Here is a 22,047-nt window from a genome sequence, read left to right as displayed (position 1 = left end):
GGCAAGCTGAGTCTCTGGGGGAGGGGGGAGTTGACACAAGGAGGGGGGAGGCGTGTTCCCACCCCGGCCCCCCTTCACAGCAGGAGGCACGTCCCCGATTTGCTGCTGACGCTGTCGGCGGGCACGCTGGGGTCCAGGTCCCTGGGGACGGTGCCCTTGGCCCCCCACACGTTCAGCTCCCCGAAGACGCCGGTCTCCACCATCTCCTCCTGCCAGGGGATGGGGATGTTGCCGGAGGAGAAGTCCTCGTAGAAGGCCCGGTCCTGCTCGTCCAGCGCCACCCCCCCTCACCGTGGAGAAGGCGCCCACCTCGCCGATGTCCTTGGCGTAGACCGTCCGGGGGTCGGGCACGAAGGGCGGCTCCGCCAGACCTGGGGGGGCGGGGGGGGCACATGGGCACCGGGTGGGGAGGGGGCGACAGCAGCCGGCCCCGGGGACACCCCCGCGGCCCCGCGGCAACCCCCCCCGCGACCCCCGCAACCACCACCCCACGGCAACCCCCCGCCCGCACAACCCCCCCCCGCGACCCCTGCAACCACCACCCCACGGCAACCCCCCGCCCGCACAACCCCCCCAACCACCACCCCACTGCAACCCCCGCCCACACAACCCCCCCAACCACCACCCCACGGCAACCCCCCGCCCGCAAAACCCCCCCCGCGACCCCCGCAACCACCACCCCACGGCAACCCCCCGCCCGCACAACCCCCCCGCGGACCCCCGCAACCACCACCCCACGGCAACCCCCCGCCCGCACAACCCCCCCCGCGACCCCCGCAACCACCACCCCACGGCAACCCCCCGCCCGCACAACCCCCCCCCCGCGACCCCCCCAACCACCACCCCACGGCAACCCCCCGCCCGCACAACCCCCCCCCCCGCAACCCCCACCCACATAACCGCACGGCAACCCCACCCGCACAACCCCCCCCCCCCGCAACCCTGCAACCCCTGCTCACACAACTCCACGGCAACCCCAGCAACCACCACCCCATGGCAACCCCCTGCCCAGCTCCCCCCCGCAACCACCACCCCACTGCAGCCGCGACCCGCCAGCCCCCCCCCCCCGCAACTCCTGACCTGCACCACCCCCAATCCCCGCCACAAGGCCCGCAGCTCCGGCACGCCCAGCCGCTCGCACACACAACACACAACCACAACCCTGACAACCGCACACAGGCCCCCCCCCCACAACCCACTATACACACGCAACCATAATCCCGGGGTGTGGGGTGGCTTGGGGGGGGGCTCTGTGGATCCCTCGTCTTGGGGGTGGGGGACCCCCTCAGCGCTGGGGATGGGTTGGGGGGACTCCCCGTCCCAGTGTTCGGTGGGGGGCTCGGGGGACGGGTAAGGGGGGGGGGGACCTCTCGGCCCTGGAGGATGGGGCAGCTCAAGGGGGACCCCTCGTCTCAGCGACGGAGGAGCTGGGGGGGACCCCTCATCCTGGGGGTCGGTGGGACCCCCTCAGCCTGGGGGGCTCACCCTGGGGCGAGGGGGGGGGGCGTGTTACCTGCCTCCAGCCGGCCCCAGTTGACCTTCTGGAAGAGGGGCTGGGCCTTGAGCTGGTCGCACTGGTGGTCCCGGAAGCCCAGACGGCCGGCGGGGTCCTTGGCCATGAGCCCCTCGCAGGCGGCCCGGCAGGCGGGGCTGAACTTCTCCGAGTACTTCACCGGGTCGTGCAGGACGCGCCGGGTCACCTCCTTGTTCTCCACCTGCGCGGGGGGGCGGTGGGTGGGTGGGGGGGGGACCCCCTTCCCGAGCGCCCCCCCCCCCCGCGCTACGCCAGCCTGGCTGGTGTCACCCCTCTTGTATGGGGGGAGGCCTGAGGATCCCAGCCCCCCTTCCGACCCCCCTCTCCTCCCCCCCAGCCCCCCGATCAGAGCCCCCCTCTCCTCCCAGCCTCCTCCCCTCCTGACCCCCAGCCCCCAGACCAGAGCCCCCTCCCCCTTCCGACCCCCCTCTCTTCCCCCCTCCAGCCCCCCGATCAGAGCCCCCCTCTCCTCCCAGCCTCCTCCTCTCCGACCCCCCCAGCCCCCAGACCAGAGCCCCCTCCCCCTTCCGACCCCCCTCTCCTCCCCCCCAGCCCCCGATCAGAGCCCCCCTCTCCTCCCAGCCTCCTCCTCTCTGACCCCCCTCTCCGACCCCCCAGCCCCCAGACCAGAGCCCCCTCCCCCTTCCGACCCCCCTCTCCAGCCCCCAGATCAGAGCTCCCCTCTCCTCCCAACCACCTCCCCTCCTGACCCCCCTCTCCGACCCCCCAGCCCCCAGACCAGAGCCCCCTCCCCCTTCCAACCCCCCTCTCTTCCCCCCTCCAGCCCCCCGATCAGAGCCCCCCTCTCCTCCCAGCCTCCTCCTCTCCGACCCCCCCAGCCCCCAGACCAGAGCCCCCTCCCCCTTCCGACCCCCCTCTCCTCCCCCCCAGCCCCCGATCAGAGCCCCCCTCTCCTCCCAGCCTCCTCCTCTCTGACCCCCCCAGCCCCCAGACCAGAGCCCCCTCCCCCTTCCGACCCCCCTCACCTCCCCCCCAGCCCCCGATCAGAGCCCCCCTCTCCTCCCAACCTCCTCCTCTCCGACCCCCCTCTCCGACCCCCCAGCCCCCAGACCAGAGCCCCCTCCCCCTTCCAACCCCCCTCTCTTCCCCCCTCCAGCCCCCCGATCAGAGCCCCTTCACTCCCAGCCCCCTCCCCTTACGACCCCCCTCTCCTCCCCCTCCAACTCCCCCAAACAGAGCCCCCCTCCACTCCCAGCCCCCTCCCCTTCCAACCACCTCCTCCCCCTCCAACTCCCCCAAACAGAGCCCCCCTCTCCTCCCAGCCTCCTCCCCTCCTGACCCCCAGACCAGAGCCCCCTCCCCCTTCCGACCCCCCTCTCTTCCCCCCCAGCCCCCCGATCAGAGCCCCCCTCTCCTCCCTGCCTCCTCCCCTCCTGACCCCCAGCCCCCAGACCAGAGCCCCCTCCCCCTTCCGACCCCCCTCTCTTCCCCCCTCCAGCCCCCCGATCAGAGCTCCCCTCTACTCCCAGCCCCCTCCTCTTTCCAACCCCCCTCTCCTGCCCCCCCAGCCCCCAGACCAGAGCCCCCTCCCCCTTCCGACCCCCCCTCTTCCCCCCTCCAGCCCCCCGATCAGAGCCCCCCTCTCCTCCCAGCCTCCTCCTCTCCGACCCCCCCAGCCCCCAGACCAGAGCCCCCTCCCCCTTCCGACCCCCCTCTCCTCCCCCCCAGCCCCCGATCAGAGCCCCCCTCTCCTCCCAACCTCCTCCTCTCCGACCCCCCTCTCCGACCCCCCAGGCCCCAGACCAGAGCCCCCTCCCCCTTCCGACCCCCCTCTCCAGCCCCCAGATCAGAGCTCCCCTCTCCTCCCAACCACCTCCCCTCCTGACCCCCCTCTCCGACCCCCCAGCCCCCAGACCAGAGCCCCCTCCCCCTTCCAACCCCCCTCTCTTCCCCCCTCCAGCCCCCCGATCAGAGCCCCCCTCTCCTCCCAGCCTCCTCCTCTCCTGACCCCCCTCTCCGACCCCCCAGCCCTCAGACCAGAGCCCCCTCCCCCTTCCGACCCCCCTCTCCTCCCCCTTCAGCCCCCCATCAGAGCCCCCCTACTCCCAGCCCCCTCCCCCTTCCAATCCCCCTCTCTCCCCCATCCAGCCCCCCTGATCAGAGCCCCCCTACTCCCAGCCCCCTCCTCCTCCAACCCCCCTCTCCTGCCCCCTCCACCACCCCCAATCAGAGCCCCCCACTCCTCCCGGCACCCCTCCCTCTTCCAGCCCCCCTATCTGAGCCCCCCAATGCAGCCTCCCTTTTCTCCTGGCCCCACTCCCCTTCTAGCCCCCAATCCTCCCTTCCCCACCCCCATGGGTTGGGGGACCCCTTGGTGCTGGGTTGGGGGGGGCTGAGAGGGATGGGTCAGGGATACCCCGTGGGCCTTGTCCAGAGGGATGATTTGGGGGCCCCCGGTGACATACGCTGGGACCGGATAGATCACTGTTGCAACCAAGGTCCCGTAGCGGGACCAAATCGTGTATAACGGGGGCCATGGGAGGCGTCTCAGACGAGGCCAGGGCTGGCTGGCTGGGAGCAAGCTCTCCGGACGTGGGTGTCATTTTTGTCGGAGTCGTGAGCCCCGGCTCTGGGCTGTCCGCGCTTCCGACCTGTGCTCCGCTTCTGGGGGACGCCCCCGACAAGCTGGGGCCGGCCCTGCCCAGCCGGCCGGATGGCCCACGAAGGGCCGTGAGCGACACGACTGACCCACTGAGAGAGGGCAGACACGCCTGGCGACCCGGCAAGGCGCGCAGGGACCTGCCTGCGGACCGAACGCTGAGGGTTTTCCAGGCCGCGGGCTGGACAGCTTGTCCTTGGGACGAAGAAAGAAAGACCACACGGCAAGAGCGTATAAAAAACGGCTGCAGCTCCTCCATCCTGTCTTCAATCCTCCTGCCTCTGGAGAGAGTTGGCTAGAAACCGGAGCTCTGAACCGAGGCCTGAAAGCCCCATCCCAGCTGGGGATGGTCTCCAGAGCCGGGATTTGAACCTGCAGCTTCTTCCCTCCCTGCTGCAAGCCGGAACCAAGAACTTGGCCATTGCTCTATGGAACTGATTCCACGTAACCAGCTCTAGCTCTCATCTCTCTCTTTTCCTTTTGCGAATAAACCTTTGGAAGAGAGGTAGATACGCCGGAGGGGAGGGATAGGATACAGAGGGCCCTAGACAAATTGGAGGATTGGGCCAAAAGAAATCTGATGAGGTTCAATAAGGATAAGTGCAGAGTCCTGCTCTTAGGACGGAAGAATCCCATGCACCGCTACAGACTAGGGACCGAATGGCTCGGCAGCAGGTCTGCGGAAAAGGACCTAGGGGTGACAGTGGACGAGAAGCTGGATATGAGTCAGCACTGTGCCCTTGTTGCCAAGAAGGCCAATGGCATTTTGGGACGTATAAGTAGGGGCATAGCGAGCAGATCGAGGGACGTGATCGTTCCCCTCTATTCGACATTAGTGAGGCCTCATCTGGAGTACTGTGTCCAGTTTGGGGCCCCACACTACAAGAAGGATGTGGATAAATTGGAAAATGTCCATCGGAGGGTAACAAAAACTATTAGGGGCTGGAACACATGAGTTATGAGGAGAGGCTGAGGGACCTGGGATTGTTTAGTCTGCGGAAGAGAAGAATGAGGGGGGATTTGATAGCTGCTTTCAACTAACTGAAGGGGGGTCCCAAAGAGGAGGGAGCTCAGCTGGTCTCAGCGGTGGCAGATGACAGAACAAGGAGCAATGATCTCACGTTGCAGTGGGGGAGGTCTAGGTTGGATATTAGGAAACACTATTTCACTAGAAGGGGGGTGAAGCACTGGATTGGGTTCCCCAGGGAGGTGGTGGAATCTCCTTCTGTGACGAAGTGGGACTGTTCTTAATGTTTCCTCTGAATAGTGTGGGGGTGCCTCAGTTTCCCCTAGGCAGTTCTTAAGTATCTAGGGGGTGGGGTAAGGGGGTATGATCATTGCAGAGCCCTAGATGGCAGGTGTGGGCAGGGGTCTGGACACAGACAATGGCCGACACCCTGTTTCCTGGCCACTGATGGCCTGGGCCCTTCCCCCCTGCAGGGTGAGAGCTAAAGGGTTGGAGAACAAAGGAATCCGGTGACCTCCTGGCCCGGGAAGAGACAAAGCCCAGAGGAGGAGGGGCTGGGGGAGTTTCAGTTTGAGGCTGGCGGAGACATGGAGTGAAGTGCAGATGGGATTGTCTGGCTCACTGCCCCCCAAAATGGACCCAGCTGAGGGGTCCTGTTCTCTGCACCTACAAGCTCTGTTTTAGACCATGTTCCTGTCGTCTAACAAACCTCTGTGTTACTGGCTGGCTGAGAGTCCCGTCTGACTGCGGAGTTGGGGGGCAGGACCCTCTGGCTTCCCCAGGAGCCCGCCTGGGTGGACTCGCTGGGGGAAGCGCACGGAGGGGCAGGGGGGCTGGAGGCTCCGGGGTCAGACCCAGGAAGGTGTCCCGGGGGAGCTGTGTGTCCTGCAGACAGGCTGCTCCCAGAGAGGAGACTCCCCCAGAGTCCTGCCCGGCTTCGTCGGGAGCAGGTCCAGAGCATCGCCCAGGGACTCCGTGACACCTTCCTTAGAGGTTTTCAAGGCCCGGCTTGACCCCTGGCTGGGACGATTTAGTTGGGGTTGGTCCTGCTTTCAGCAGGGGGTTGGACTAGACGCCTCCTGAGGTCCCCTCCGACCCGGATCTTCTCGGAGTCGAAGCATCAGAGGGGGCAGCCGCGGGCGGCGTTTCGATGGGGACCCAACGCCGCGGCCGCCGGGATCTGTGGACGCGGCAAAGGGCCCTGTGCCGGCGAACAGACTCACCGGCCTCCTGGCGCATGAGCCTCCGCGGGCGAACACCCACTTCGTCAGATGCACGAAGTGGACATTCCCAGGGGCAGGTCTCAGCAGGCGAGCGGGACTCGGGCGAGGGCTAACGAGCTGCGTTCGACCAGGGAGGCGGTCGAGGTGTGAACACCGAGGGAGGAGAAACGGCTTTCGGAGCTGGCCAGCTGGCCCACAGTCTTCGTTTAATCCTGAGCTGACGGGGTCCGATTTGCAAACGGACTGAGGCCGAGCAGTGGCCCTTCGAAGTCCGGTCCCGCTGCTGTGTTTTGCCACAGGGTGGCTACCTTTCCCTCCGCTCTTGTGTGTCCGCGGGGGGGAGGCTAGTTTTTTAGCGTCGAAAGGCTTGGCCACAGCCTGATTTGGGGGTAAGATCTGATCTGTCTCTTGACCTGGGTCCGGGGCTTGGTCCTTTGGGATCGAGGGAACCTTTTGTTCTTTTACCGGGGTCTTGCTTTTCAGAACCAGTCGTCCCCATACCCAGTGGCCCTGGTGGGGATGCGGGGAAACCGGGGGGGCCGAAGGGAATTGCTCGTGTGCCTTGTGGTTAGCCTGGGGGGGTAAAACCAAAGTCCTCCCTGTTCGGCGGGTTTGCTTTGCCTTGGGGTGCCCAGAGACCCCGGCCTGGGGCTGTAACTGCCCTGTTTGAAGCAATTTGTCCTGGGTTGGCACTCGCAGTTGGGTCCAGCCAGCACCAGCCTCGTTACCCCCCCCCCCTTGGCCATGGCTCAGGGAGGGGCCTGGGGTCCCCATGGCGGGAGCAGGGGGGGTGTCCCCATTTACCTTCTCCCCCCGGCAGCGAAAGGGGCCCTTGGCTTCGATCATCTCGTAGAGCGTCACCCCCAGGGTGAAGTAATCCACGCTCCAGTCGTATTCCTCGTTCCTCAGCAGCTCCGGAGCCATGAACCCTGGGGGGGACAGAGCAGGGGGTGAGGGGCCCCGGCATGGAGGGGTGGGGGATGGGAAAGGAGGAGAGGGGGCTGGGTTGGGGGGATGGGGGCCCGGAGGCGAGGGGGGGAACTGGGATGGGGGACCCCAGTGAGGGGGCTGGAGATGGGGGGCAGGGCTGGAGGGGTGGGGGATGGGAAGGGAGGAGAGGGGGCATGGTTGGGGGGCTGGGAGGCGAGGGGGGATCAGGGAAGGGGGACCCCAGCGAGGGGGCTGGAGTGGGCCTGGAGGGCAGAACAGGGCTGAAGGGGTGGGGGATGGGAGGAGAGGGGGCTGGGTTGGGGGGCTGGGGGCTGGGAGGTGAGGGGGGTTCTGGGATGGGGGACCCCAGTGAGGGGGCTGGGGGGTGGGACAGGACTGGAGGGATGGGGGATGGGAAGGGAGGAGAGGGGGCTGGGTTGGGGGACTGAGGGCTGGGAGGCAAAAGTGGATCTGGGATGGGGGACCCCAGCGAGGGGTCTGGGGGGGTCTGGATATGGGGGGCAGGGCTGGAGGGGTGGGGGATGGGAAAGAAGGAGAGGGGACTGGGTTGGGGGGCTGGGGGCTGGAAGGCAAGGGGGGATCTGGGATGGGGGACCCCAGCGAGGGGTCTGGGGGGGGGTCTGGATATGGCGGGCAGGGGTGGGGGGATGGGATAGGGACTGGGATGGGGAGGATGGGGGCTGGCTGGAGGAGTGGGGGATGGGATGGGGAGGATGGGGGTGGGCTGGAGATGGGAGGATGGGAAGGGAGGAGAGGGGGCTGGGTTGGGGGGAAGGGGGCTGGGAGGCGAGGGGGGATCTGGTGTGGGGGACCCCAGCGAGGGGGCTGGAGGCTGGGGGCAGGGCTGGAGGGGTGGGGGATGGGAGGAGAGGGGGGCTGGGCTGGAGGCGGTGAGAGGTGGGGGGCAGGGCTGGAAGGGTGGGGGATGGGAAGGGAGGAGAGGGGGCTGGGATGGGGGCTGGGGGGCGAGGGGGGATCTGGGATGGGGGACCCTGGAGAGGGGGACCAGAGGGAGCCCCCCAAGGTGATGGGGGCAGAGGGACCCATGAGGGGTGCCCCCCCTTTGGGGAGCCGCGCCCCCCCCTGCTCACCTGGGGTCCCCGCGTACCCCTTGGTCTTGTCCTTTCCCTCCAGCAGCTCCACTGCCAGCCCCAGGTCCGACAGCCGGACGTGCCCTGGGGAGAGGGGAACCAGCGTGAGCCGGGCTTGGACAGGCCCCCGCCCCCCTGCCCCAAGAGACCCTCCCCCACACGGACCCCCTCGGTGGGCCTGGTCCCAGCCCTTCACCTCCGCCTTTCCCCTCACTGACCCCCGCCACCCAGCGCCCCCCCCCGCCACTGCCCCCGGGCCTGTAGCCCCTCCCGGCAGGCTTCCCCCCTGGACCCCCGGCCGCGCCCCTCACCCGCGTCATCCAGTAGCACGTTCTCCGGCTTGAGGTCCCGGTAGATGATGCGGTTTTGGTGCAGATGCTCCAGGCCGCAGATGATCTGGGCCGTGTAGAAAACCGCCCGGGGCTCCGGGAACCCCGGGTTCTTCTCGTCCACGTTGTAGATGTGGTACCTGGCGGAGTTGGAGGGGTCCGGGGGGGGTGACAGAGGAAATGTGGTGTGCAGGGGTGGCGGAGGGGGCGACGACACAGGGGCGCGGATCCCAGGGATTGGGGGGGGCGTGTAACCCGGGCAGGGGACCCTGCGCCCCGAGAGTCAGAGTCCGCACCCCCCAAGGGGCCCAGAGATGCGGGGCCTGGGGCCAGGGGCTGTAATGGGGGGGTGGTACCCGGGCACGGGGTGGGAGATGGGGGGCATGGGGCTTCTGCAGCTGTTTTTTGTCCAAAGGACCGAAAGTCCCCCCCGAAAACAACAACAAATATTCTGAAGACGGTGGCTCATGGGAGCGGTAGTTTAGATGCCTCTTATCCCCTCCTCTTCTATGGCCGAGGCGCCACTGTTGGACTACGTCTCCCATGATGCCTCACAGCCTGGGCTGGGGAGTAGCAGTGCATCATGGGAGATGTAGTCTGGCTGGGGGCCCTGGCGCATAGAGGAGAACAGGGACATAATGTGATTGACCCACAACTCCCTTGATGTACCACGAGGGGAAGCAGTGCACCATGGGAACTACCTGGCCATGGTGCATCATGGGAGATGTAGTCCTGCTAGGGCTCATCGAGAAGAAGGGGGACATGATGGGTGTGTGTGAGGATAGACCGATGGATGGAGAGGTGTGGGGGGGAAACCCAGGAGGGAATTTTCTATGTTACAGCCCCCACACAGGCTGGGGCACAGAGGGGCCGCCCCCCACGCCCCGCCCCCCTCACCTGAGGTCTCCGCCGTTCATGAGGGTCATGACCAGACACAGGTCCAGCTTGGTCTGGAAGGCGTAGGCCAGCGTGACGATGAACCGGCTGTGCACCTTGGCCAGGATCCGCTTCTCCACAATGGCCCCCTGGCGGGGAGCGGAGCGGGGCGGGTCAGCTCACCCCTGCGGAGCAGGGAGTCGCCCCCGGACACCAGCAGCGCAGGGCACAGGACACACCCGGGGCGAGAGGGGCTGGTCCCTCGCAAAGCCCCGTAGAGGGGTATGGGCAGGGTACGGAGGGAGGGGGGCAAGGGTGTGTGAGGAGAGGGAGGGGTGTGTGTATGGGGAGGGATGGGGGGGTGGATGGAGGGGTGTGGGGGAATGAAGGGAGGGATGGAGGGGTGGATGGAGGGAGTGTGGGGGGATGGGGAGATGGAGGAAGTGTGGGGGAATGGATGGAGGGATGGAGGGAGTGTGTAGAGATGGAGGGAGGGAATGTGGGGATGGAGGGATGGATGGAGGGTGTGGGGGAATGGATGGAGGGATGGAGGGGTGTGTAGAGATGGAGGGAGGGGATGGAGGGAGGGGTGGAGGGATGGATGGAGGGTGTGGGGGAATGGATGGAGGGATGGAGGGGTGTGTAGAGATGGAGGGAGGGATGGAGGGAGGGAATGGGGGGATGGAGGGAGGGATGGAGGGGTGTGTGGGGTGGAGGGATGGAGGGGTGGATGGAGGGAGTGTGGGGGATGGGGAGATGGAGGAAGTGTGGGGGAATGGATGGAGGGATGGAGGGAGTGTGTAGAGATGGAGGGAGGGAATGTGGGGATGGAGGGGTGGATGGAGGGTGTGGGGGAATGGATGGAGGGATGGAGGGGTGTGTAGAGATGGAGGGAGGGAATGGGGGGATGGAGGGAGGGATGGAGGGGTGTGTGGGGTGGAGGGATGGAGGGGTGGATGGAGGGAGTGTGGGGGGTGGATGGAGGGGTGTGTAGGGATGGAGGGAGCGATGGAGGGGTGTGGGGGGTTGGAGGGAGGGAGTATGGAGGGATGGAGGAGGGTTGGATCGAGGGGTGTGGAGGGATGGGGGGATTGAGGGAGCGTGGGGGGTGGATGGACGGATGGAGGAAGTGTGGAAGGATGGAGGGAGGGATGGAGGGGTGTGGGGGGATGAGGGGTGTGGGGGATGGATGGAGGGATGGAGGGAGTGTGTAGAAATGGAAGGGGGGATGGAGAGGTGTGGGGGATGAAGGGAGGGATGGAGGGGTCTGGGGGGATGGATGGATGGAGGGAGGGATGGAGGGGTGTGGGGGGATGGGTGGAAGGATGGAGGGAGGGAATGTGGGGATGGAGGGAGGGATGGAGGGGTGTGTGGGGTGGAGGGATGGAGGGGTGGATGGAGGGAGTGTGGGGGGTGGATGGAGGGGTGTGTAGGGATGGATGGAGGGGTGTGGGGGGTTGGACGGAGGGAGTATGGAGGGATGGAGGAGGGTTGGATTGAGGGGTGTGGAGGGATGGGGGGATTGAGGGAGCGTGGGGGGTGGATGGACGGATGGAGGAAGTGTGGAAGGATGGAGGGAGGGATGGAGGGGTGTGGGGGGATGAGGGGTGTGGGGGATGGATGGAGGGATGGAAGGAGTGTGTAGAAATGGAAGGGGGGATGGAGAGGTGTGGGGGATGGAGGGAGGGATGGAGGGGTGTGTGGGGTGGAGGGATGGAGGGGTGGATGGAGGGAGTGTGGGGGGTGGATGGAGGGGTGTGTAGGGACGGAGGGAGCGATGGAGGAGTGTGGGGGATGGAGGGAAGGATGGAGGGAGGGATGGAGGGGTGTGGGGTGGATGGAGGGGTGTGTAGGGATGGAGGGGTGTGGGGGGTGGATGGAAGGGATTGGGGGGATGGATGGAGGGAGGGGTGGATGGAGGGAGTGTGTGGGGAGGGAGGGAGGGGTGTGTGGGGTGGAGGGGTGGATGGATGGAGGGAGGCCTGGAGGGAGGGGTATGTAGGGATGGAAGGAGGGGTGCAGGGGTCCGGGGGGATGGAGGGATGGAGGGCTGTGGGGGGCATGGCTGGGAACGGCTGGAGGGGGATGGACGGGGGAGGCCTGATTCCCCCCCATGCCGGCGCTGATGGTGACCCTGCCTGACCCCCGGCCCATGAGCCCCGTCTCCCCGGAGCCTCCTTCCAGGGAATTGCTGTGACGAAGTGGGACTGTTCTTAATGTTTCCTCTGAACAGTGCGGGGGTGCCTCAGTTTCCCCTAGGCAGTTCTTAAGTCTCTAGGTGGGGGATGAGGGTGTATGATCATTGCAGAGCCCTAGAGGGCAGGTGTGTGCAGGGGTCTGGACACAGAGAATGGCCGACACCCTGTTTCCTGGCACCTGATGGCCTGGGCCCTTCCCCCCTGCAAGGTGAGAGCTGAAGGGTTGGAGAACAAAGGAATCAGGTGACCACCTGGCCCGGGAAAGGAACAAAGCCCAGAGGAGGGGGGGCTGGAGGGAGTTTCAGTTTGGGGCTGGCTGGGACATGGAGTGAAGGGCAGACGGGGTTGTCTGGCTCACTGCCCCCCCAAATGGACCCAGCTGAGGGGTCCTGTTCTCTGCACCTGCAAGCTCTGTTTTAGATCATGTTCCTGTCGTCTAATAAACCTTCTGTTTTACTGGCTGGCTGAGAGTCACGTCTGACTGCGGAGTTGGGGGGCAGGACCCTCTGGCTTCCCCAGGACCCCGCCTGGGCGGACTCGCTGGGGGAAGCGCAGGGAGGGGCAGGGGGGCTGGAGGCTCCGGGGTCAGACCCAGGAAGGTGGAGCCGGGGGAGCTGGGTGTCCTGCAGACAGGCTGCCCCCCCGAGAGGAGACTCCCCCCGAGTCCTGCCCGGCTTCGTGGGGAGCAGTCCCAGAGCCTCGCCCGGGGACGCCGGGACAGTCGCGCCCTGACCAGCGGCGCTAATTTGCGTGGACCGAAATAACTCGGGGCGGGGGGGCAGGGGGGAGGTTATCCCGGGGAACGGGGGCGAAGGTTAGGCTCTGTGTGTGGGGGGGGTGGGGGGGGTGAGTCTAATTCCAGGGCTTCCACTGGCCGGCTAAGCGGGGATCTCTCACTCACTCACACACACACTCATCAAACCACTGAAATCCTCAGGCTCTGAAAGCGGCATGGGGCCGGGTGATCCACAAACACACAGGGAGAGACAGTCCTGGCTCCCAGCCCCCCTGCTCTAACCCACCAGCCCCCACTCTTCTCCCGGAGCCGGGGAGAGAACCCAGGAGTCCTGGCTCCCAGCCCCCCTGCTCTAACCCACCAGCCCCCACTCTTCTCCCGGAGCCGGGGAGAGAACCCAGGAGTCCTGGCTCCCAGCCCCCCTGCTCTAACCCACCAGCCCCCACTCTTCTCCCGGAGCTGGGGAGAGAACCCAGGAGTCCTGGCTCCCAGCCCCCCTGCTCTAACCCACCAGCCCCCACTCTTCTCCCGGAGCCGGGGAGAGAACCCAGGAGTCCTGGCTCCCAGCCCCCCTGCTCTAACCCACCAGCCCCCACTCTTCTCCCGGAGCCGGGGAGAGAACCCAGGAGTCCTGGCTCCCAGCCCCCCTGCTCTAACCCACCAGCCCCCACTCTTCTCCCGGAGCCGGGGAGAGAACCCAGGAGTCCTGGCTCCCAGCCCCCCTGCTCTACCCACCAGCCCCCACTCTTCTCCCGGAGCCGGGGAGAGAACCCAGGAGTCCTGGCTCCCAGCCCCCCTGCTCTAACCCACCAGGCCCCACTCTTCTCCCGGAGCCGGGGAGAGAACCCAGGAGTCCTGGCTCCCAGCCCCCCTGCTCTAACCCACCAGCCCCCACTCTTCTCCCGGAGCCAGGGAGAGAACCCAGGCGTCCTGGCTCCCAGCCCCCCTGCTCTAACCCACCAGCCCCCACAACCCCTCCCGGAGCCGGGGAGAGAACCCAGGCGTCCTGGCTCCCAGCTCCCCCTGCTCTAACCCACCAGCCCCCGCTCCCCTCCCAGAGCCGGGGAGAGAACCCAGGCGTCCTGGCTCCCAGCCCCCCGCCCCGCTCTCGCCTCGTATCCGTTGCGCTTCTTGAGCCGCTTCTTGTTGAGCTTCTTGTTGGCGTACATCTTGCCGGTGGCCCTCATCTGGCAGGCGCAGACCTCACCGAAGCCGCCTTTGCCCAGCACCCGGAAGTCCAGGAACCACTCCTCGGTCACGCTCTGCCCCTCCAGCCACTTGAACTGCAGGAAGCGGGAGAAGAACAAGCTGCCCGCGTACCTGGCCAGGGCCCGCTCCTCCAGGTGCGCGAGGAGCTGCCCCTCGGCCTCCTTGAAGAGGTCCGCCCGCCCGTGCCTGGCGTCCTCCTTGACCCGCATGATGGCCTTCTCCTCCAGGAAGGGGCAGAAGCTCTTGGAGGCCGAGTCGAAGAACTGGTTGACGGTCTTCTGGGCCTTCTGGGGCCTCTCGCCCTCCTCGGCCGCGGCGTACTCCTCCATGCTCCTCCACAGCCCGCCGGCCGCCGCGAAGGCCTCCTGCTCCTCCAGGAACTGCTGAAAGAGCCGCTTGCCGATGGGCTGCCGGAGGCAGAGGCTCTGGAAGTCCAGGTCCAGCTGGGTCCTCAGGTGCTCGCACTGGGAGATGTGGGGCAGCTTGAGCTTGGCCCGCATCTTCTTGTCCCGCACGGTGGAAGGGGCGCTGGCGTCCACGCTGCCCCGGGCCGAGACGTAGGCCGAGTTGGCCACCACCGTCTCCAGGCCCCCGATGTCCATGGCGGGGGCGGGTCACCTGGGTGGGGAAGGGGAGCGCGGGGAGAAGTGGGCGAGGAAGCCGGGAGCGTGAGGCGGGGGCAGGAGGTGGGGGGGGGGCAAAGCCCCACCTCTGGGCACATCTGGAGGCCTGGACTCAGCAGGTCCCTGAGAGACCTGGGCAAGCCTCCCGAGACGGGCACATCTGGACCCAGAGCCATTCCCGCTGCTGACACATCTGGGCAGCCCCGCCCCGCAGATGGCTGCAGGTCCCCCCCCCCCCCGACATCTGGCGAGGAGGCCTCCGCGGGGCCCCGCACCTCTGGACACCCCTCCTCCAACCCTGCCCCACATCTGGACAGCCTGCTCCATCTCTACTCCCATATCCGGAGAGTGCCCCCCCCCTTCTCCGCCAGGGCCAAGGGATCTCCACTCATTTGGGCCCAAGTGGGTCTGGCATGGTCAGCCAGACCTCTTCCCCCCACAAGCCCCACTCCCGTGGGGACAGCAATCCCAGCTGCGCACGGGGGCTCCCTTTGCACTAGGGACTCTATACCCTTGCACGAGGGCAGAGGTTCACGCCCCCCCCATCCCCCTTTGCACTACGGCCATGGTGTTTTCACTCTCCCCCTCAGCCCGGTGAAGGAATTAGGTGGGGAATGTGGGGGGTGGCATGGGAAAGCCGGTCAGCCGTTCATGACTGTGAGTTCACGACTGAGCACGTGGGTGTGCTTTGTGTCTTCCAGATTGTGCAGGCAAAAGTGGCTGGGGGCACGCTTGTGTTTGCACGCCTGTTTGCACACGTGTCTGTGTTTCAGGAAAGCGTACGTGTGAACCTGGCCTGGCAATGCACTTATTGCTACATCAATACATTGCTTATGCTTGTGTGGGTGAGCGCGGGGCACGCGCGTGTTTTCTGGGGCTGTGCGTGTGCTCACACGCGCCCGGGTTGGCACGACTGGTCGTTCCATCGGCTTGTCCGTGTGAGTCGTTTGCACGGGAGAGGGTGTGTGTCCTGGCTCCCAGCCCCCGCTGCTCTGAGCCACCAGCCCCCACTCCCCTCCCGGAGCCGGGGAGAGAACCCAGGCGTCCTGGCTCCCAGCCCCCTTGCTCTAACCACCAGCCCCCACTCCCCTCCTGGAGCCGGGGAGAGAACCCAGGCGTCCTGGCTCCCTGCCTCCCGGCTCTAACCCACCAGCCCCCACACCCCTCCCAGAGCCGTGGAGAGAACCCAGGCATCCTAGCTCCCAGCCCCCCTGCTCTAACCCACCAGCCCCCACACCCCTCCTGGAGCCGTGGAGAGAACCCAGGCGTCCTAGCTCCCAGCCCCCCGGCTCTAACCCACCAGCCCCCACTCCCCTCCTGGAGCCGGGGAGAGAACCCAGGCGTCCTGGCTCCCAGCCCCCCCTGCTCTAACCCACCAGCCCCCACACCCCTCCTGGAGCCGGGGAGAGAACCCAGGCATCCTGGCTCCCAGCCCCCTTGCTCTGACCACCAGCCCCCACTCCCCTCCTGGAGCCGGGGAGAGAACCCAGGCGTCCTGGCTCCCAGCCTCCCGGCTCTAACCCACCAGCCCCCACTCCCGTCCCAGAGCCGTGGAGAGAACCCAGGCATCCTAGCTCCCAGCCCCCCTGCTCTAACCCACCAGCCCCCACACCCCTCCTGGAGCCGTGGAGAGAACCCAGGCGTCCTAGCTCCCAGCCCCCCTGCTCTAACCCACCAGCCCCCACTCCCGTCCCGGAGCCGTGGAGAGAACCCAGGCGTCCTGGCTCCCAGCCCCCCAGCTGTAACCCACCAGCCCCCTGGGTCTTTCCCCATGGGTCCACAGGTCTGTGGGCCCGCGCACGTGGGCCTGCCTGTGTCTGCACACTCACGTGTCTCTGTGCACGCCTGCCGTGCGTGAGCGTGGGTCCGGCTTTGCCGGCTGCAGGGGTGGGCTTGGCTTGAGTGTGTGTACCCCTGTGCGGACACACTCGGGGGCAGCTCCCAGAATTCCCTGCGGCCTGGCCAGCCCCCCCCGCCCCCCGGCTCTGGGTGTCACCCAGGGACCTGGCCGATCTCATGGGGGGGGGAATCCAAAGCTCTCTTAATCTGTGCGGCGTGTAAGCCGATTTCACGGCCACAAGTGCGACTTGCACTAGCAGCGCCCCCCCCTCCCCACGGCCCGGAGGGGTCCCATCAGCGGGGGCCCGGAGCAGCCCTGTGTCCCCCCCCCGGCCCCTGCGCCCCACAATCCAGAGATAACGTTATGGGGTATCGCTCAAAACCCTGCGCAGCTGCTCCCAGAGTCCTTTGCCCCACAGCCTCCTCATCCCCCCCCCGAGCAACCTGCCCCACGCCCACCCCCTCACAGCCACCTCCCCTCCTGCGCCTGCCCCACAGCCCCCTCATCCACCCCCCAGAGAAACCTGCCCCAACCCATCCCCTCACAGCCACCTCCCCTCCTGCGCCTGCCCCACAGCCTCCCCCTCCCCGACAGAGACCTGCCCCACCCCCACCCCTCACAGCCACCTCCCCTCCTGCGCCTGCCCCACAGCCTCCCCCTCCCCCGACAGAGACCTGCCCCACCCCCACCCCTCACAGCCACCTCCCCTCCTGCGCCTGCCCCACAGCCTCCCCCTCCCCCGACAGAGACCTGCCCCACCCCATCCCCTCACAGCCACCTCCCCTCCTGCGCCTGCCCCACAGCCTCCCCCTCCCCCGACAGAGACCTGCCCCACCCCCATCCCCTCACAGCCACCTCCCCTCCTGCGCCTGCCCCACAGCCTCCCCCTCCCCGACAGAGACCTGCCCCACCCCCATCCCCTCACAGCCACCTCCCCTCCTGCGCCTGCCCCACAGCCTCCCCCTCCCCCGACAGAGACCTGCCCCACCCCCACCCCCTCACAGCCACCTCCCCTCCTGCGCCTGCCCCACAGCCTCCCCCTCCCCGACAGAGACCTGCCCCACCCCCATCCCCTCACAGCCACCTCCCCTCCTGCGCCTGCCCCACAGCCTCCCCCTCCCCGACAGAGACCTGCCCCACCCCCATCCCCTCACAGCCACCTCCCCTCCTGCGCCTGCCCCACAGCCTCCCCCTCCCCCGACAGAGACCTGCCCCACCCCCATCCCCTCACAGCCACCTCCCCTCCTGCGCCTGCCCCACAGCCTCCCCCTCCCCGACAGAGACCTGCCCCACCCCCATCCCCTCACAGCCACCTCCCCTCCTGCGCCTGCCCCACAGCCTCCCCCTCCCCGACAGAGACCTGCCCCACCCCCATCCCCTCACAGCCACCTCCCCTCCTGCGCCTGCCCCACAGCCTCCCCCTCCCCCGACAGAGACCTGCCCCACCCCCATCCCCTCACAGCCACCTCCCCTCCTGCGCCTGCCCCACAGCCCCCTCATCCACTCCCCATAGAAACCTGCCCCACCCCATCCCCTCACAGCCACCTCCCCTCCTGCGCCTGCCCCACAGCCTCCCCCTCCCCCAACAGAGACCTGCCCCACCCCCACCCCCTCACAGCCACCTCCCCTCCTGCGCCTGCCCCACAGCCTCCCCCTCCCCCGACAGAGACCTGCCCCACCCCATCCCCTCACAGCCACCTCCCCTCCTGCGCCTGCCCCACAGCCTCCCCCTCCCCGACAGAGACCTGCCCCACCCCATCCCCTCACAGCCACCTCCCCTCCTGCGCCTGCCCCACAGCCTCCCCCTCCCCGACAGAGACCTGCCCCATGCCCACCCCCTCACAGCCACCTCCCCTCCTGCGCCTGCCCCACAGCCTCCCCCTCCCCCGACAGAGACCTGCCCCACCCCATCCCCTCACAGCCACCTCCCCTCCTGCGCCTGCCCCACAGCCTCCCCCTCCCCCGACAGAGACCTGCCCCACCCCATCCCCTCACAGCCACCTCCCCTCCTGCACCTGCCCCACAGCCTCCCCCTCCCCCGACAGAGACCTGCCCCACGCCCACCCCCTCACAGCCACCTCCCCTCCTGCGCCTGCCCCACAGCCTCCCCCTCCCCCGACAGAGACCTGCCCCACCCCATCCCCTCACAGCCACCTCCCCTCCTGCACCTGCCCCACAGCCTCCCCCTCCCCCGACAGAGACCTGCCCCACGCCCACCCCCTCACAGCCACCTCCCCTCCTGCGCCTGCCCCACAGCCTCCCCCTCCCCCGACAGAGACCTGCCCCACCCCATCCCCTCACAGCCACCTCCCCTCCTGCGCCTGCCCCACAGCCTCCCCCTCCCCGACAGAGACCTGCCCCACCCCCATCCCCTCACAGCCACCTCCCCTCCTGCGCCTGCCCCACAGCCTCCCCCTCCCCGACAGAGACCTGCCCCACCCCCATCCCCTCACAGCCACCTCCCCTCCTGCGCCTGCCCCACAGCCCCCTCATCCACTCCCCATAGAAACCTGCCCCAACCCATCCCCTCACAGCCACCTCCCCTCCTGCGCCTGCCCCACAGCCTCCCCCTCCCCCGACAGAGACCTGCCCCACCCCATCCCCTCACAGCCACCTCCCCTCCTGCGCCTGCCCCACAGCCTCCCCCTCCCCCGACAGAGACCTGCCCCACCCCATCCCCTCACAGCCACCTCCCCTCCTGCGCCTGCCCCACAGCCTCCCCCTCCCCCGACAGAGACCTGCCCCAACCCCACCCCTCACAGCCACCTCCCCTCCTGCGCCTGCCCCACAGCCTCCCCCTCCCCCGACAGAGACCTGCCCCAACCCCATCCCCTCACAGCCACCTCCCCTCCTGCGCCTGCCCCACAGCCTCCCCCTCCCCCGACAGAGACCTGCCCCACGCCCACCCCCTCACAGCCACCTCCCCTCCTGCGCCTGCCCCACAGCCTCCCCCTCCCCGACAGAGACCTGCCCCACCCCCATCCCCTCACAACCACCTCCCCTCCTGCGCCTGCCCCACAGCCTCCCCCTCCCCCGACAGAGACCTGCCCCACCCCCATCCCCTCACAGCCACCTCCCCTCCTGCGCCTGCCCCACAGCCTCCCCCTCCCCCGACAGAGACCTGCCCCACCCCCATCCCCTCACAGCCACCTCCCCTCCTGCGCCTGCCCCACAGCCCCCTCATCCACCCCCCATAGAAACCTGCCCCACCCCATCCCCTCACAGCCACCTCCCCTCCCCCGACAGAGACCTGCCCCACCCCCACGCCCTCACAGCCACCTCCCCTCCTGCGCCTGCCCCACAGCCTCCCCCTCCCCCCACAGAGACCTGCCCCACCCTGTTGACTCCTCCCCTCCCTTCCCCCACCTCTCACCCCACATCCATCCCTCCCGCTTCTACCCCACAACACAACCACCCCCACACCTGCTCCCCCCACACCAACCCCTCCCCCAAATATCCCCAACCCCTCCTCCTCCCCCCACAGACATCGACCCCTCCCCCACTCCCTCTCAGCCACATCTCCCTTCCCCCACCCAACACCCCCAACACCCTCGTTGCCCCATAGCCACTTCCCCTCCCCCACTGCCCCTCTACCAGACACCCCCAGACCCTCATCCCGTCTTTACTTCCCCCCCCACACACTCCCTATGGCCCCCTTCCATCCCCTGGTTCCCCCCCACATTGTCCAATTCACCCCTTCATCCCCCCTCCCCCACCTTTCCACCCCCTCCCTTCCCCCCAGCTGACCCTCCTCCTCTGGCCCTCTCTTAAAGGAGCACCCCAATGTGTCGTGGCAGGGGGAGACAGTGACGCACACACCCTGGCTCACCCCCCCACCCCAGGGTCCCCCCTCCCCACGGGACTTACGGAGCAGGATCAGCTGAAGAGGGAGGGGGCTCCGTCCGGGGCGGGGTTCTGGCTGCCCCCCAGGGGTTCACTCCACGCTGGCCGGCCGGGCCTGAGTGCTGGGCGTCTCGGGCATCTCTTCCCCCTCCAGGAATTAGCTCAGGGGCCAGGCAATCCGCCCCGGGCTACATTAGCCCCCCAGATTAGCTCCTGCGGGCCCGGGGGCCTGTCAAAGGCCATTAGCCAAATCCCTTCTGGCCAGCTTTGGGGAATCAAAGGGCATTGGCCAGCCCTGCAGGGGGGTGGTAAGTGAGGGAGAGAACCCAGGAGTCCTGGCTTCCGGCTCCCCCCTACTCTAATCCACCAGCCCACACTCCTCTCGCGGAGCTGAGGAGAGAACCCAGGAGTCCTGGCGGCCAGCCCTCCTGCTATAACCACCAGCCCCCACTCCCCTCCCGGAGCTGGGGAGAGAACCCAGGAGTCCTGGCTGCCAGCCCTCCTGCTATAACCACCAGCCCCCACTCCCCTCCCGGAGCTGGGGAGAGAACCCAGGAGTCCTGGCTGCCAGCCCTCCTGCTCTAACCACCAGCCCCCACTCCCCTCCCGGAGCTGGGGAGAGAACCCAGGAGTCCTGGCTGCCAGCCCTCCTGCTATAACCACCAGCCCCCACTCCCCTCCCGGAGCTGGGGAGAGAACCCAGGAGTCCTGGCTGCCAGCCCTCCTGCTCTAACCACCAGCCCCCACTCCCCTCCCGGAGCTGGGGAGAGAACCCAGGAGTCCTGGCTGCCAGCCCTCCTGCTATAACCACCAGCCCCCACTCCCCATCCAGAGCCGGGGAGAGAACCCAGGAGTCCTGGCTCCCAGCCCCCGTTCTAACCATTTGACCCTGCTCCCTTTGCCCATGAGTGTCCTGGAAGGGGGCAGAGCCGGCCGTGGGCATGACAGGAGAGGGAAGATTTGGGGGTTCCCCCTTTCCTCGGACTGGTCGGGGGGAGGTGTCACCCCCCTCCCCCAACCCCTCACACCTGTCAGTTCCCGGTCCCCGCCCCGCAGCCGGGACTGGGCGCAGTTCCGCCCTCCGCCGCTAGGGGGCGCCTGATCCCTACCCGCCGCACAATGCACCTGCCAAGCCAAGGCGGCCCCCGCTGATGGGGAGGGGGGCCCGGGCTTCGGGGGCGGGGGGGCGCAGCTGGCCCCGGGGCTGCCGGGACTGGGCCGGTTCCAACAGCTAAGAAAAGCAGCTGGTTACCTGGGAGCCCGGAGGGCACGTCACAGCCTCCCCCCGCCCCCCGGCTGTCCCCACGGAACCCAGGAGTCCTGGCTCCCACACCAGCCCCCACTCCCCTCCCAGAGCTGGGGAGAGAACCCAGGAGTCCTGGCTGCCAGCTCCCCCTGCTCTAACCCACCAGCCCCCACTCCCCTCCCAGAGCCGGGGAGAGAACCCAGGAGTCCTGGCTGCCAGCTCCCCCTGCTCTAACCCACCAGCCCCCACTCCCCTCCCAGAGCTGGGGAGAGAACCCAGGAGTCCTGGCTGCCAGCTCCCCCTGCTCTAACCCACCAGCCCCCACTCCCCTCCCAGAGCTTTGTGGAAAAACCATCCCCTAGACTCTCAGGGCCTGAACCTGTATCTGTAGGCAACACAACGATCCCAGTGGAGTGACTCCAGATTGACACCTGGGTGAGTGTGGGGGAACCGGGCCCAGTGAAGTGACTCCCGCTTAGCACAATGGGGTTAGAAAGGGGGTACCGGCCTCATTGGAGTGACTCCGGAGTGACTCCCACTTGGCACTGGGGTTAGTGAGGGGGAACCGGCCTCAGTGGCGTGACTCCGGAGCGACTCCCGCTTGGCACCGGGGTCAATGAGGGGGAACTGGCCCCAGTGGAGTGACTCTGGAGTGATTCCTGATTGGCATAGGGGTTAGCGAGGGGGAACCGGCCCTAGTGGAGGGACTCCCAATCGGCACAATGGGGTTAGCGAGGGGGAACTGGCCCCAGTGGACTGAC

General features: G+C 67.6%; 1 protein-coding gene across 1 annotated transcript; it reads right to left on the bottom strand.

The window, feature by feature from the left end:
- Window positions 1–20,738, bottom strand: GRK1 (G protein-coupled receptor kinase 1). Its single transcript, XM_048833843.2, is given in 9 exon segments — window positions 1–284; window positions 286–371; window positions 1,514–1,715; window positions 7,149–7,273; window positions 8,387–8,470; window positions 8,698–8,855; window positions 9,613–9,740; window positions 13,638–14,352; window positions 20,065–20,738. Coding segments are annotated over 8 exon segments (1,692 nt in total). The 5' UTR covers window positions 14,337–14,352; window positions 20,065–20,738; the 3' UTR covers window positions 1–74.
- Window positions 20,739–22,047: the final 1,309 nt, after the last annotated feature.

Source organism: Caretta caretta, chromosome 28, assembly GCF_965140235.1.
Source record: "Caretta caretta isolate rCarCar2 chromosome 28, rCarCar1.hap1, whole genome shotgun sequence".
NCBI classification, from domain to species: Eukaryota; Metazoa; Chordata; order Testudines; family Cheloniidae; genus Caretta; species Caretta caretta.
This window is presented reverse-complemented; position numbering and strand designations above follow the sequence as displayed.